General features: G+C 38.9%; 1 protein-coding gene across 2 annotated transcripts in view; it reads right to left on the minus strand.

Annotated features, from left to right (window-relative positions):
* LOC104587826 (polyketide cyclase/dehydrase/lipid transporter) overlaps positions 1-15,994 on the minus strand; it is a 30,415-nt gene extending 14,421 nt beyond the window's left edge. Inside the window, exons 1-5 of one of the 2 annotated variants that reach the window (XM_010245561.3) lie at positions 15,534-15,994; positions 14,802-14,922; positions 14,386-14,471; positions 11,455-11,869; positions 11,268-11,368 (exon numbers count right to left, since the gene is read on the minus strand). In XM_010245561.3, coding sequence (XP_010243863.1) covers positions 11,268-11,368; positions 11,455-11,869; positions 14,386-14,471; positions 14,802-14,922; positions 15,534-15,904 — 1,094 coding nt within the window. In that variant the 5' untranslated portion in view covers positions 15,905-15,994. Of the gene's footprint in view, positions 1-11,267; positions 11,369-11,454; positions 11,870-14,385; positions 14,540-14,801; positions 14,923-15,533 lie in introns of those variants that run through there. The other variant, XM_088896455.1, reaches the window with a different exon arrangement.
* Between the last annotated feature and the right edge of the window lie 400 nt (positions 15,995-16,394).

Raw genomic sequence — 16,394 nt, forward strand, 5'->3', positions numbered from 1 at the left:
ATTGATTCCAGGGCTTATTATATGATTGTGAACAAATTCCTTAAAGACTTCAACTAAATTCTCTTTTAGCACCTCCCAGCAATCTTGATAAAACCCACTGTAAAGCCATATGGACTTGGAGCCTTGGATCTATCCATTAGAAAGACAACTTTCTTAATCTCTTCTTCCTCGAAATTCCTTTGCAACCACCTTGCCATTCCATCCTCAATTCTTGGCCATTCCACCCCTCCCACGACTGCTCTCTCACTCAAAGGTATTCTATAGATCAATTTGAAGTGGTCCACAAATTTTCTGGCTTTGTCATCCTGGTTGGTAATCACCTCCTCTCTTATCTCCAGCTTGGTCACAAAATTCTTTCTTCGTCTCCCATTGGCCAAGTCATGGAAAAATCTAGTGTTCCCATCGCCTTCCTTAATCCACTTCTGTCTAGATTTTTCTCTCCAGCTGATTTCTTCCCTCAGTAACACCTCTTCCAAATCCTTTTTCAATTGTCTCCTTAACACTCTGTCATCCTTGGTCAAACCATTTCGGGATTCCTTTACATCCAAGTTCTCTATTCGAGAGATTAGGCTCATTTTTTGCTCCTCAGTTCTGCCAAATTGATCTCTATTCCACTCTTTTATTTTGTCTCTCAACCTCTTTAACTTCTTATGAAACTTGACCCCCTTCCATCTTACCCCCCTCACCTCCTCACCCCACCATTCCTTCACTTTTTTCACAAAATCTGGTTGGGTAAGCCACACATTTTCAAATCTAAAAGGTTGGACCAAGTATAACTAGTTTGCAACAAAGGTATTTCCTTCAACTCACAATCTTCAATAAAACCATTAAATTTCCTCATGCTTGTTGTGATTACCTGTTGGGGATTACTAGTTTCTCCAGAGAATCTAATGACATTAAAATCCCCGCCCAAACACCAAGGGCCATCCCATAACCCCTTGATTGCATATAATTCCTCCCACATCTCATTTCTCTCTTTATAGGAGTTAGGGCCATAAACATTGGTTAGAACCCATACACACCCATCCTTTACATTCTTAAACTTAATGGAAACGGAGAATCTGCCTATCAATTCTTCCACTTTTTCCACCACATCCTCCCTCCACAGTGTTACAATCCCCCTCCCCACTCCCGAGGCTCCCCAAGAAGGAGACGAAGTCCAACCTACACCTCTAGACCTCTAGAAACTCCTAACCCATCTCCCATCTAATTCCATCAGTTTGGATTCTTGTAACAGCACAATGTCGGGTTTTTCCCTTCGAAGTAGATCTATGATCACCCTTCTCTTTCTTGCACTCCCTAGACCTCTTACATTCCAGCTAATAGTTTTCATCAAGACTGTCGGAAAATTAAGAAAGTTAGGATTTGCGGCAAATTAAGAAAGATAGGATTTGCGGCAAATTAAGAAAGATAGGATTTGCGGAAAATTAAGAAAGATAGGATTTGATTGATTAAGAGATTTGAATAAATTTAGGAAAGATTAGATTGAATAAATTTAGGAAAGTCATATCCTAGGATTAAGGGAAAGATTTAGTCAATCCCTAATTGAGAGAGATTCTAGGGGTTTGTCTTTCCTATCTTTTCTTATTTAAGGTGTATGCTCAATATGTTTTAATCATCAATAAAGAAAATCTTCTTTTCTCCCTCTGTATTTCGCAACATGGTAACAGAACCAGATCATGAATTTTAAGGCCGCCATGATTGGCTCAGGTTCAGCATCTTCAGATGCTACCAGTGGTGTGACGTCTTCGGAGGGAGGTATTTAGTCAGCGGCTATTTCTCTTTCTAAGAATTCCCTTCAAATTACCATTCACAAATTGAATGGAAAAAATTATCTTGAGTGGTCTCAGTCCGTGCGGTTGGTGATCGACAGCAAAGGGAAACTCAGCTATTTGAATGGTGAAGTGAAACCGCCAGCCACTGATGATCCAAAGTACAGGCAGTGGCGTTCTAAAAATTCAATGGTTACCGCCTAGTTGATCAACTCTATGGATCCGGTGGTTGGAAAACCATTCATGTTTCTACCGACGGTTCGCGATGTGTGGGAAGCTGTTAGGGAAACCTATTCAGATTTAGACAATCATTCACAACTGTTTGAACTGAATACCCGAATGTGGAAGATGCAGCAAGGTGAATGTGAAGTAACAGCTTATTACAATGAGATGATGGTTGTTTGGCAGGAGTTGGATTTATTTGAAGAAGAAGAATGGGAAAGTCCCAGTGACAGTGCTCGGTACAAAAAGAAGATAGAAGAGGCCGGGTTTTTGTCTTCTTGGCTGGTTTGAACAAAGAACTCGATGAGGTTTGGGGACGTATCTTAGGATGAAAGCCCTTGCCTACTATAAGAGAAGTTTTTTCAGAAGTGCGTAGAGAAGAAGCACGGCGGCAAGTGATGTTGAAGAATGTTAGTGAAACAAAAACAGAGAATGAAGGGTCCGCTCTTGTGGCCCGAGGTGGAGACTTAGACGGAGATAAACGAGGAGGAAAGCAGAGGCCTTGGTGTGATCATTGTAGAAATCCATGGCATACTCGAGAAACCTGCTGGAAGCTGCATGGGAAACCGGCGGGTTGGAAGAAAAAATCAGGCAATGACAACAAGTCAGGGGGAGATATCCGCGCACTTCAAGTAAGCAACTCGGATCTAGGGCAGCAATCATCCTCAGAGTCTCTTCCTTTCACAAAGGAACAAATGGAGCACTTATATAAAATGTTTCAATCTCAATCGTTAAGAAATTCTAACCCATCCTGTTCTCTAGCTCAGTCAGGTAATTTTTTCACTGCAGCCATTACTTGTACCAAATCTAATGGCTCCTGGATACTAGATTCAGGTGCCACTGATCATATGACCGGCACTTCGCAATTCTTTTCTTCATATACACCTTGTGCAGGGAATCAAAAGGTTAAGATTGCAGATGGTTCCTTTGCCACTGTTGCTGGGAAATGAACTGTATCTATTTCTCCTTCCCTAAACCTCAAAGATGTTCTGCATGTTCCTAACCTATCATACAATCTCTTATCAGTCAGCAAATTAACCCTTGATCATAATTGTCAAGTTAATTTTTGGTCTTCTTGTTGTGAATTTCAGGATTTAACCTCAGGGAAGATGATTGGGGGTGCTAAACAGGATGGTGGCCTCTACCTCTTTAATAAATGATCAACCTTTGGAAGGCAAGACCAACAAACTTGTTCAGTTCTATCTCTGTTCCTAGTGACAGTTAAGTTTTGTTATGGCATTATCGATTAGGACATCCTAGTTTTCAATATTTAAAGCATCTATTTCTCAAGTTATTCATGAATAAAAATCATTCAGTTTTCAAGTGTGAATCTTGTGAATTAGCAAAACATCATCATGCTGTTTTTCAGTCTCAACCATATAAAAAATCAAAACCATTTACTATGATTCACAGTGATGTTTGGGGCCCTTCTAGAGTAACAACTCTTTTTGGAAAATGTTAGTTCATTACTTTTATTGATGATCATACTAGGGTCACTTGGGTTTTCCTTTTAAGAGAAATTTGATGCTAAAATTGTGTTCAAAAATTTCTATAACATGGTTCAAACACAATTTCAGACTCAGATTAAAATTTTTCGAAGTGATAATGGAAAAGAATTTTTTAACAATGTATTAGGGAATTTTTTTGCTAAGAAAGGAATTGTACACCAAAGTTCGTGTAATAATACACCTCAACAGAATAGGGTGGCTGAAAGGAAAAACAAACATCTCCTTGAAGTTGTTAGAACCCTAAGTTTTCAAACTAAGGTTCCTAAGAAGCTGTTTTAACAGCCACTTATTTGATTAACAGAATGCCTACATGAATTTTGGATTTTAAAACACCCATACGGGTTTCCATTGACAGTTTTCCAAACTCTCGGCTAGAGACAAACATTCCCTTAAAAATTTTTGGAAGTGTGGCCTTTGTTCATAACCATGATCCTAAGCGTTCAAAACTTGATCCAAAAGCACATAAATGTATTTTTGTAGGCTATCCCACTAATCAGAGAGGTTACAAATGCTTTGATCCAGTTTTGAAAAGGATGTTTGTGACTATGGATGTCACATTCTTTGAAGGAACCTCGTACTACAGCAACTCCCATCTTCAGGGGGAGAGCAACACTAGTAAAGATGGTTTTTTAGATGGTTCTAATTTAATGTTTGAATTTGTCCATAATGGTGTTCCTTACAACCAGTCACTGAAAGAAAGTGAGGCAGAAAATACAAAATTAGTGGAAACAAATGAATTAAATATTGAAAATGAACAACCTTTGGTGATGCCATTTCAAAATGAAAAAGCTGAAACAACAAAGATGCGTGCGAAACAGTATAAAGGCCTTGTATATTCAGGGGAATATCTAGCACAGAAAAGGAGAGGCACTATTCCGCAGCATCAACAAGAATCTGATCTGAGGGTGGATCATGAAATTCATGATAATTCTCCAAAAATCCCTGAAAATATTCCTCCAGGTAATTCTAATTCTTCCAGTCAGCTTGATCTTCCCATTGCTCTTAGGAAAGGTGTTAGGTCTTGTACAAAACATCCTCTGTCAAATTTTGTATCTTACAAAAATATTTCACCGTCATATTGTGCCTTTATTTCACAAATGTCTAGTGTATCCATTCCTAATAGTATCCAGGAGGCTCTAAATGTTCCTAAGTGGAAAGAAGCTATTTTTGAGGAGATGAGAGCTTTGGAAAAGAATGCTACTTGGAAGAAAGTTGATCTGCCGGATGGAAAGACAATTGTTGGTTGTAAATGGGTGTTCACTCTGAAGTACAACTCAGATGGATCCTTGGAGAGATACAAGGCTCGCCTAGTAGATAAAGGCTTTACTCAGACATATGGAGTGGACTACTCTGAGACCTTTTCTCCAGTGGCGAAGCTAAATACAGTTTGAGTACTCTTATCTGTTGCATCTAATCTTGACTGGCCACTGAATCAGTTGGATGTGAAGAATGCCTTTTTGAATGGAGACTTGGAAGAAGTATATATGGAGCCTCCACCTGGTTTCACTGAGAAGTTTGGAACTAAGGTATGCAAGCTAAAAAAGTCTCTATGTGGACTTAAACAGTCTCCTAGAGCCTGGTTTGAAAGATTCACAAGGTTCGTTAAAAGTCAAGGATATAGTCAAGGACAATCTGATCATACTCTTTTCACAAAAAGATCCACCAAAGACAAGGTTTCGGTTCTGATTGTCTATGTTGATGACATAATCTTCACTAGAGATGATATTGAAGAGATGAGCAGACTGAAGCAGAGCTTAGCCAAGGAATTCGAAATTAAAGACTTAGGCCAGCTAAGGTACTTTCTTGGAATGGAAGTGGCAAGATCAAAGAAGGGCATTGTGGTTTCGCAACGAAAATATATTCTAGATCTCTTGAAAGAAACTGGAATGAGTGGATGCAAACCTTCAGACACTCCGATAGAAGTTAATACTAAACTTGGAGAAGTTAAAGATGGGGTTCCAGTGGATACAGGAAGATACCAAAGGCTGGTAGGAAGATTGATTTACTTGTCACATACACATCCTGATATTGCCTTCACTGAGAGCATGTGAGTCAACTTAAATATCTAAAAGGCACACCAGGAAAAGGACTCTTCTTCAAGAAAAATGAGAAGAGAGGGGTTGAGGTGTATACAGATGCGGACTGGGCAGGCTCGATCACTGATAGAAGGTCAACTTTGGGGTACTGCACATTTCTTTGGGGCAATTTAGTTACTTGGAGAAGCAAGAAGCAAAGTGTAGTTGCTAGAAGTAGTGTTGAGGCTGAATTCAGATCAATGGCTCAAGGAGTGTGCGAGGTTCTTTGGTTAAAGAGGGTAATAGCAGATCTTAAGAGACCAGTGAGTTTTCCTATGAAACTGTATTGTGATAACAAGGCAGCTATCAGCATTGCTCATAATCCGGTTCTACATGACAGGACTAAACATGTTGAGATTGACAGACACTTTATAAAGGAGAAGCTTGAAGAAGGAATAATCTGCACTCCGTTTGTACCAACCACGCAACAAGTTGTAGATGTTTTGACTAAGGGCTTGTTGAGACAGCCATTCGAACTTCAAGTTAGCAAGTTGGGCATGATAGATATCTTTGCACCAACTTGAGGGGGAGTTTCGGCAAATTAAGAAAGATAGGATTTGCGGCAAATTAAGAAAGATATGATTTGATTGATTAAGAGATTTGAATAAATTTAGGAAAGTCGTATCCTAGGATTAAGGGAAAGATTTAGTCAATCCCTAATTGAGAGAGATTCTAGGGGTTTGTCTTTTCCTATCTTTTCTTATTTAAGGTGTATGCTCAATATGTTTTAATCATCAATAAAGAAAATCTTCTTTTCTCCCTCTGTATTTCGCAACAAAGACAAAAATAGCAAAACACCCATGAAGAAGCCTTAGTCTCCTTATTTTAGGCCCTTCCTCCTATCCCCTCTACCACTAAATTCTAAATCTCCCTCAATGTCTAAGATTAGCCTTTCCACTTCAGATCTTTTTTTCTTCTTTATTCCTCCCCCCCCCCCTTCCTGATACAATAAGCATCCTCTTCCTTCTCTCCATCCTTTCCAGCCACTGTCTGAAATAGAACTTTACCATGCTCACACTCTTTTTGGCTACAACAACTCTCTATGACTCCTTCCTTTTTTTTAGTTCCCCCAGCACTGTACAAATCAAATTCCATATTCTATTTGCCTCCCCCTTCTTCCTTTCACCACCCTCTCCTTCCACTATCACCCTCTCTCTTACATCAAAACCTCCTGGATGGGAAGCTGGAATATCTGTTACAAGCATAGCACACAAGTCGGTACACAAAACAGAAATGACACCCATACCTGGTAGGATGGGGGTAGAACTAGGATCACTGGATTTGAGTTGTTGACAGGCTTCGTTTAGTTTTAAGGCCTTTTCCCTTTCTAGGCAATGTTGTGAAGTAGACGTAGTGAAAATATCACTTCCTGACGACCTACCCACATGGAATTCCTTTCTCTGTGTTTCCGACACTAGATTACCCATATCCACCCTCACAGCAGATTTTTGTCCCTCTCCACCAACATCTTGCAGTTCATTAGACTCAGGATCATCTCCCTCGGTGGAGGAGAGAGGAGCTTGCACAGGTTTAAGACCAATTTCTTCACCATTTGTAGTTTTCCCGAAACCTACATCTTCAATCTCTTCCTCTATAAACAGCAGCTCTGTATGCAGACTTTTTGTTTCAAGTAGATCGTTGTTGCTTTTCAGAGTAACACTTCCCAAACTTACAGTTTCATCACTATCAAAATCATCACTGCTGTCTTGTTCACTCGACCAGTCTACGATCCCTGTTCTGTTAATATCGCTATGTTTCAGACATCTTGGGTTGTGCCTATCAGGTGAGAGACGGTTTGCCGTGTTGGAGGGGACCCACTGTAAAGAGCCTGGAAACTAATAATCTTGAGACCTTGCGCCTGAAGCGTTCGACCGATAGGAGGGATTCAAAGTAGAAGATAGACACTTATTATCGTCCATCAACTTGTCCCTCCTCCCAGTCACGTGAGTACTTAAAGGGTCCCTTGGCCCATCTATCCTGGATTGAGCCTTGGTCTCGAACCTTTTAAATGGAGCACTCAAATTAATGGACTTTACTTGAGATGCCTTCTCCGGCCCACCAGGATTGGGATCCACTCGAATGGGCCCACTTTCTAATTCTTTTCCTCTCACGTGACCTTTTAAAAGGTCATGCCCCCCTATTTTAAAAGTCGAACCAGCAACCTTCCCTTTTGAACCAATCTGAGGTTGTTGGTTCAACCCTCCCTCCTTTACCAACTTGAAAATTTTTGTCTTTTTCCCCTGAAACCACCTGCGCATAAGATCTACCAGTTGTCAGAGGGTTTCCTTGCTCTACGGGTTTGACCTTCCATCTTCCCCAAATCTTTTTGGCTTCCCAGAATTTGTTGGCCCTTTTTAGTGAAACATTCCTCCCCATTTGAACTAGCCAATCTCAAAAATCCACGTAGAGCTTCTTCTTCCTCCTTTTCACCTCCTTCCATGCGAGCCTCCTTCCACAGCCCTGCTTCAATGGAGGATGCTAGCCACACTGAGATGAAACTCCCCTCTATTCGTCCCTCTACCTTTCGTGGAATATCTTCTGGCTTCACACCACTTAGCAGAATTTCTGCTGAATAAAGATCACCCCAGAGCTACTTCTAAGTGTCCTCCATACAATATTGCTATAGATTCTTGTACTTCTTGTTTCCACAGATGAAATGGCAGGCCTTTTACACACACCACCACACCATCTTCGACAAAGAAGTCTTTGGAGTTAGATGTACTCCATTTGAAGACTGTGAATGATCCGAACTCATCCTGAATATTGAGAGCTGATATTTCCACTTCATTCTCTGCTGGATCTAAGAGGGCTTTACAGTTATCAAAGGGGGTTACTATGAAGACTCTTTTCAGCTTCAAACTAGTTGTCAGTAAATCAGCTACCCTCCTCCAATCATTAACCTGTTCCTTGGTTTATATCACAAACTTACTGTCCCAATCTTTTCTCTATAGACCACCCACCATTCTGCGTTGGCCTTTTGTTTTTGCCATGACCACTGGCTCTTGTTCTACCCTGCTGTTTCTCTGGTATGCCTTCTCCTCCCTTGTGAAAGCTTATTTTTCATTTGAAACTCTTTGAGCTAAAAACTCTTTGAGCAACCTGTCAACTTACCCCCATCCTTGGCTCTGTTTTCCTGCTGGTAGACACACCAGTTGCCTTCATCCCATGCCAAAATATTCAGCAAAAGCTATGAAGGAGCCTTTTCTATTCCTCTTACATTCAACTACATATCTTCTCCTTTCTAATGTACTAAGTTCCTGGCAGTTTATCGACTTGCCATTTGAGCAGGCTCCAGCTATGAAATCTCTTAGCCACTCAACCACTTCTAATCCTTCCAGCAGTATTGTACCCTTTTCCACTTCCCTTACCTTCAGACTTACCTTCCCCTTGATTCTCATCTTTTCGATCAAAATATTTTTTGCTTCTACCTTCAAGGATCTCCACCGACCTGCATGCACAAACTCCATGTATTTTCTCTCAAAGAACTTTGCTTACCAAACCACTCTAATAGTTGCAGCCATAGTAACTTTCCACGTCAATCTTCCAAGGACCAATAAACTGGGAATATACAAACTATAAACCCCTGCACCACTCAGTTATATATATATATAGAGAGAGAGAGAGAGAGATATTAAAGATTTAAAAAATGTACACTTACAATATTGCCCCTACTAACATAACATGTCAGCAACTTAAAATAATAACAGAAATAACTAACTTAACTTACTGACACTGACAGCAATATAAATAAAGACATTACTGCCCTACAACTCTACAAACAATTTGGTTGAAACTAACCATTATCTGAAACTATACTCATCGAACAACACACTAATGATTTGTAAACTGTGCAAGTTAGGATTATCAAGATTTGAGGCTCTCCCAACAGTTTGGTTGTCCTTAGAAGACACTTCTCCTAAGATTGTAGACATGGTTCCCCCTATCAACAACACTACAACAGCTGTCACCCAAAAATCAGGCTAATACTTTGCTGAAATCTGAGGTCGAACTTAGGGATGGCAATTTTCCCCATTCCCACCGGGTACCCAACCTCCCCGACCTGATGGGGTCAAGGGTGGGGATTGCTTTGACATCCCCATCCCCGCCCCGACCCTAATTATATATATTAAATATTTTCATATTAAATATATATTATTCTATATATCTAATATTATTTATATTATATATCAAAATATTTAAAATATTATTTATATTTTAAAATTTTCCTTTATTTTAAATAAATTTATTTTTCAAAAATACTGTTAATTAAAAAATTTTGAGAATTCGAGTCCCACAAGGAACCCATCTCCATCGGAGATCAGGGATGGAGGACAACTTTTATCCCCAATGGGGATCGGGGTCAGGGATGGGGATTTATTTCAAAATCAGGGTCGGGGACGGGGAATATGATCCCTGCCCTGTTGCCATTCCTACTCGAACTAACAACTCTACCCTGTTGGACACTATAGTGACAACCACACAGTTGCAACCACACAGATACTGGAGAGACCTCTCTACTGTAATCGGCTGCACCAAGAACTATCCTCCAAGCTTAATCTAGGACTGTCCACTCAATTCTCCTTAAAATAGATCTCTCTAGTATCAGAGTGTCTACTAGTTGTGAACAAGCTCTAGTAAGGCATACACCAGGCTGGAAAAACGCCTCTTTGGACCCTACACCCACACAGAAACCCTAGATACAAACCTCTTTGTGTGGTACAATCAGACCTAGGGTTTCATCACAAGTAACCAGAAAATAAAAGGAAGATAGAAAGAGAAAATAGGAGAAAGAGACGGTTGAAACAATCAACAATCAGGTTGATTAGTGCTCTGATACCATGTTTGCTGACCTGCAAGAGTAGAAGAGCAAGAAGAGAAAACAGTTGAGAAGAAAGAACGAATGGGTGGAAAAAGTGTTCTCAGCTGGCCCTAAAGTGATTTTTATATTAAAGCGTCTAATAATACATTAAAGGACAAGTGTGCCCCTGATTAGTGAAGGGACACACAAACTTAAATAAAAAGCAACTAATCTGGGCCCAATAACTTCAGGTCCAACTTAACAATAAAATAAATAACATAAACATAAGAATCGGCCCACACACTTAGGGGTGTTTGACAACGTGGTTGGTTTAGTTTTTGAAAACAAAAACAGCTTCCACATCAGCAAAGACAATATAATTTTGTTGATGTGGCAGTTGCTTATGTTTTCAATAAGAAAACCAATCATGTTGTCAACACCCCCTTAATCACCCATTACAACATGTAACACAAATGGCGAACTCACACATTTTCTTCATTACATGCAGTTACTGATGTGAGATATGGTCATTTCTAATACTTGTTCAATGCACCACATGTGGTCATTCCCAATTTATTTAGAGTTGATCTCTTGTTCCCATCAACAATGAGGGGGAGATCATTTAGAGAAGCACCAGAGGTGTGATTCTGTGGTCCAGGGAAGAGAGGAACCCTACAATTTTCATGGAAAAGGAGCAATTCCCACCAATCCAATTTATAGGGAAGTTTGGAAAGGGGGGAGGGAGAGAGAGAATCATTTATGCAGGTAATTTTGTCAGGAAGTTTGCAGTAGATAATCTGTATGGCATCTAGTTTATATCTATATAAACAAACTAAAAAATAACAACTTTAACAAATAAATCATTAGTGAAGAAAGAATATATTGTACTTACTCGGGAAGAGCTTCATAAGCGGTCAAAACATTCCATACTTCACGAACAGGTGCCTTCACAGTAATACTGGCAACAACACAACGATGAACACCTCCATTTTCCTTCACCAAAAACCACTTAATCAGAAACTACATTAAAAGTGTAATATAGAATTAAAGGTCATGAAAGTGTAAAATCAATCAGTTACCAATAGACCATCAAATCTACGAAGATGAACTTCATCTACCAAGCAAGGCCTATCAAGTCTGCAAAGTTTTCCAAATACACCCCAGTTACTGTTGAACTTAGTGGAAGGAGGCAAGGGACCAAAATTAGAACTTGAATGGTTCTCCTTCGACCCACTGGGGAACAGTTTGTCTTTCTCATATAATCCACTTGACAAGTCCATTGTAGGTGAGGGAAGGACAGCCTTAGAAGTTCCATTCAAGGTTCTTCCCATGATCATTGCCTCTTGATTCCATTCAGAATTTCTTTCCACTCTACAAGCCAAGGCTTGAAGGTTCACAGGAAGATCTGATCTGATAATCCTTTCCAAGAAAATGGCTGGGAAGTTGAAACGTGGTATCACACTAACTTCATAAGATAAAATAGTTGTTGAAGACCTGCAAAATATATGGATTATGTTATGATTAAATTTGCTAAAGACTCTTGAATGTTTCATACATTGAATAGTGTCTCAGATATTACTGTCAGTATATGAATAATATTACTTCCAAAGTCCAAGAAAGAGAAAAATATAACATCTAACTAAGTGTTCTGAAGAGGACTTTAATGGATTGCTACCATGTTACCCGAAAAGAAAAAGAAAAATGGTTTTCTACCAAAAGAAACTGGACTCTGCAATGAATGAATGAGCAGATGCACAATATCTTCTTCATGAATATTATACAGAAAACAAAGACTAGTGATCAAACTGATTTCTTATAGTTATTAATTACTCACAAGAAAACTCAAAAGTAAAGCAATTGTTTACATGCTCCTTGTACAATCTTGTGAAGGCATGATCTTCAATGTCTCCAACCATCTGAAGAGAGAAACTCACTCCTTAATTTCTCTTTCAAGCAACAGTCTTCCAAAGTCCAAATGTAAGGTACAAAACAATCTGAAAATTTCTGGTTTCAAAACATTGATGTACTTGTAACCAATCCAAAACAATCTTGGAAAAAAAATCATGAATCCTCCCAATTTCACTCCATTCATCCTCTCAAAAGCAGACTCTTGAACCATCTCCAATCACAAAATCTGGTAGTCCAGCAAACACTTCATAAAACCATTCCAAACACAGACCTCATAAGTTGATGAAATATCTTAAAAGTCTCACTCAAAACAACCATCCTGTTTTTTTTTTTTTTTTTGATGAATAACAAGCACCCTCATAATTACAAAAACAACTCTTCTTCATATTGTCTCAGTTTCCATATCAAAGCTTTCCATCCTAGATATCAACACCTAATTATGGAAAAGATGCTTCTTGATAGTTCTACTTTCTCTAAAACCCAAACCAAAGATATTCAATTACATGATTTAAATTTACAACTTTGCTTATCAATCATGTATTATATTCAAGGGCAAATCCAAGTCTTTGTGGAATTCAAGTTTCCAGATATGGTGAAGAGGTCATCATTGCCTTCTAGGTTTACTGGTAATTTGGTGAGAACTGAGAATTTGGCCTTTATAGAAGGGTTGATTGCATTTTTCTCCAGGATTTGAGAGTTGGGGGCTGGAAGGAGATGAAGGGCTTCTATAGCATTCCTAAAAAATTGAGACATTATGTAGAGAGGCTAGATAGGGACAAAATATTCTTGGCTTGTTAGGGCCTTGAGGAGCCCAAAAGAGGCAATCAGCTAACTCTAGGTTTAGAGCTAACGGATGACAAAGTGAACATGGACCACTCAAATAACATTAAAACAGGAAACAAATTATAGGACTTCAGTCAGCAAGCCATAAATAATATTAGAATTTAAGGTTCATGGATTTAGTAATCAAATTCAAGGTAATACAAAGTCGAGAAATCAGCATCTAATGTCTATTTGAATAAGAATCAGAATAAGATTTACCTTAAGAAAGTTCTATATGGAATTACAACACCTAGCCAAGGTTCAAAGTATCGATATAATATGCCCTATTTCAGGCATATCGTATCATATCTTGGGGTCACCAAAACACTAAATACATGAGTTTGGAAATCTAGCCAATTTTAAAGGTTAATACCCCTCTTAAAGATGTCCTGACTCAATTCTTAAAACCTATTTAATTTTTAATCTATGTATTTTATCCATTTTAACTGCCCAATACACAATTTTTAAGTACCGAGTGTATCAATACTTTGAACCACACACCTAGTTATTCAGGTTTGGGACCAACAATGTTCAATACTGGGGGAATTATTTTGTCACATGAAGAGAAGACCATCTACAGCATCAGTAAGAGTCTTGTCATGAATAATGCATCAAGAGAAAAAGAGATAAGATGGAATAGTAGAAAATAGACAATGAGAGAATTTTTGGTTTTACAATATCACATGCCAAGCCATGTCTCTCTAATGACAGAAACACTTTATATAATATCAAGAGTTCAAGACTATCCAAAATTACAAGAAACCCCCAATAGGGTTGATATCAAATTAAATTCCCTGAACATAAACTTTCTTCCTTAAGTACCCATATTCCTCATACACCTTACAAATCAAATACTACAAACCCCCCACCCCAAACTAGCATCTGCTAGCTTGCCTACAAATCTTGTTTGTCGTTGTGGATACATCAAGAATTAAGATCTATCAACCAAAAAGGCATTTTGCCTCCTCTACCCCATTAGGAGGAGGGGTGTATATATTACTTTAGTATTCATTGCAATGAAATTAGCATCTCCATTATCTTTTCAATCATACATATTTTCTATAAGCTGGGGCCATAGACTGCAAAGAACTATGAGAAATAAAGGGAATATTTTGAAGCAGGCCTAGCATGTGTGCTTTCCAAAAATAAAGGTATGATAAGTGAATGAAAAAGAGAATTCTCGGATTGGCCCATGTGAATGATAAAATACAACAAAACCATGGAATGATATCTTCAACATTATAATATATGATCAGTCAGATTGAATACATGGGTTTTACCTTTTGCCTGATTTTAAGGACCATTTTCCTTCAAACTTCTTGAAGTCCCCATCAACCATGGAGAAATGTAGTTCGCGGCCATTAGTCTAAACAATGAGCAATGAATCAGAGTTGTGATGGTCAATGACCAGAAAAGATATGAAATAACGTGTACCTAGAAAGTAGAACTACAATAATATTTGATAAGAGTAAGTTTAAAAAAATGTACAAGCAAGCATTTAAGGACTTCTACCATTTAAGCACTTTTGAATGGATACCCTGCTAGATTTCAATGCAGCCTTTAGGTTTTCAGAAAAACTAAACAGCCACTTAGCAGCTCCTTTAACTTAAATAGATGAAAAATACCAAAAGTCTTCTAATAATAATTTGCAGCAACTTAGTTGTATGCATATCTCCTAGAGGTTTCAAAATCTTACTGAATTTATGACTTCTTGAAGATCCAAGACAACACGAGCTTCTATATGCCAATACAATGCTCGTTGAAAGCCTTGCTGCTCTAACCATATGCGCCCTGGATATGGGCAAGGAATTCTCCCACTAGAAAACAAGAAATCATGCAATATAATCATAGAATTAAAGGAAATTAGAGTGTGTATTAATATCATAGAGGCACAAAAAAAGAGGATCCTATGTGTTAGCATTACAGAAAAACAATAAGATAAAATGATCTTTATGAGAAACATTAAGTAATGGTTTTATTCATTGAGATCCAAGAAAACTAGGATGAAAGAAAGGGCCAACTAAATACCAAAAGCTCTTGGATAGGCCAACTCAACAACAGAAGAAAATACCCATTTCCAGATGCTGAAAAGTTTCGAGGAGAAAAAAGGAGCAGGAAATGAAATAAAAGAAGCTTACAGTGAGTTAGTAAATTTTCAGTACAGGACATTTCCAGATGCTGAAAAGTTTGTCCATATTTTAGATGAGGTTCTGGTTGTTGGGGAAGCAGTTTAGGTCTCTTTCCTGCTCAAATAGAGAGGTGTGCATGTGCAAGAACATTTACCCACGGCTAAAAGAACCTATACTGCCATCCAAAATCATTCTTCGCTTCCGAAAATGCATATACCGATTTCAAATAATTAACACAAAAAGGACAGGAAAAAAGGAGAACTCTCGTAATAAGAAATGCTGAAGATAGCCTCCTTTACCTGCTAATGAGATTCGGAATAAAATCAGAAAGCCTCTCGTAATCAGTTAGAGCGTTCCAGACAGATTCAATATCGGCATAAACCAAAACCGTTGCTCTGATTCTCCGTTCCCTCCACGAGATGACATCTACTTCGCAATGCACCTTACGAGTTTCGTCTTCATCATCATCCTCATCATCTCTCCATTTACTATCCCTCGTAGAATTACTCCTGGGGTTGTTCTTCTGTCCGTGGAGCGAAAAGAAAACTCTGCAGCCGTCGCGCCGAGAAGTCTGCCCGGTTAGAAACCCTAGATTTCTATAGTTTCTTGAGCAGGTGGGTTGGAGAGCGAAGTAATTGAAACTGAAGCTTGAAGCCTTGCAGGTGATCATGGAGAGAGAGAGAGAGAGAGAGAGAGAAAGAGAGAGAGAGAGAGGTGAAGACTGAACTGAAGAGTGTGTTGTGGATGGAGAAGTGATTCCATTAAACCGTTAATGTCGTTTTTATCAATTTAACAGAAGAGTCAAGAATGAGTGGCTCAACTGTCTTCTCGTGTAGAGGGCGTTTTCGTCAATTCAACTAAACGGGTGGTTGGAAATGCACCGTTCTCTCCGGTGAACTGACAGCAACGCATATCTCTTTCTCGAGAGCAAAAGACAACTCTAAAAAACGAGTCCGGATCTCCTGCGGTCCTGCCAAATACTCTTACATAATATTATGCACGGGTAGATATTTCCAATTGATGGAGGTAGTGTGCTGTGAGTAAATGTAGGACCATTCTTATACAGTATTATGTACGGGGAGATATTCCCAATTTACGGAGATAGTGTGTTGTGGACAAATGTGGGCAGGAGGTCCGGAGTCCTAAAGGACGTCATAAGC

The sequence above is a fragment of the Nelumbo nucifera genome, chromosome 1, assembly GCF_055504915.1.
Source record: "Nelumbo nucifera cultivar China Antique chromosome 1, China Antique-T2T, whole genome shotgun sequence".
NCBI classification, from domain to species: domain Eukaryota; kingdom Viridiplantae; phylum Streptophyta; class Magnoliopsida; order Proteales; family Nelumbonaceae; genus Nelumbo; species Nelumbo nucifera.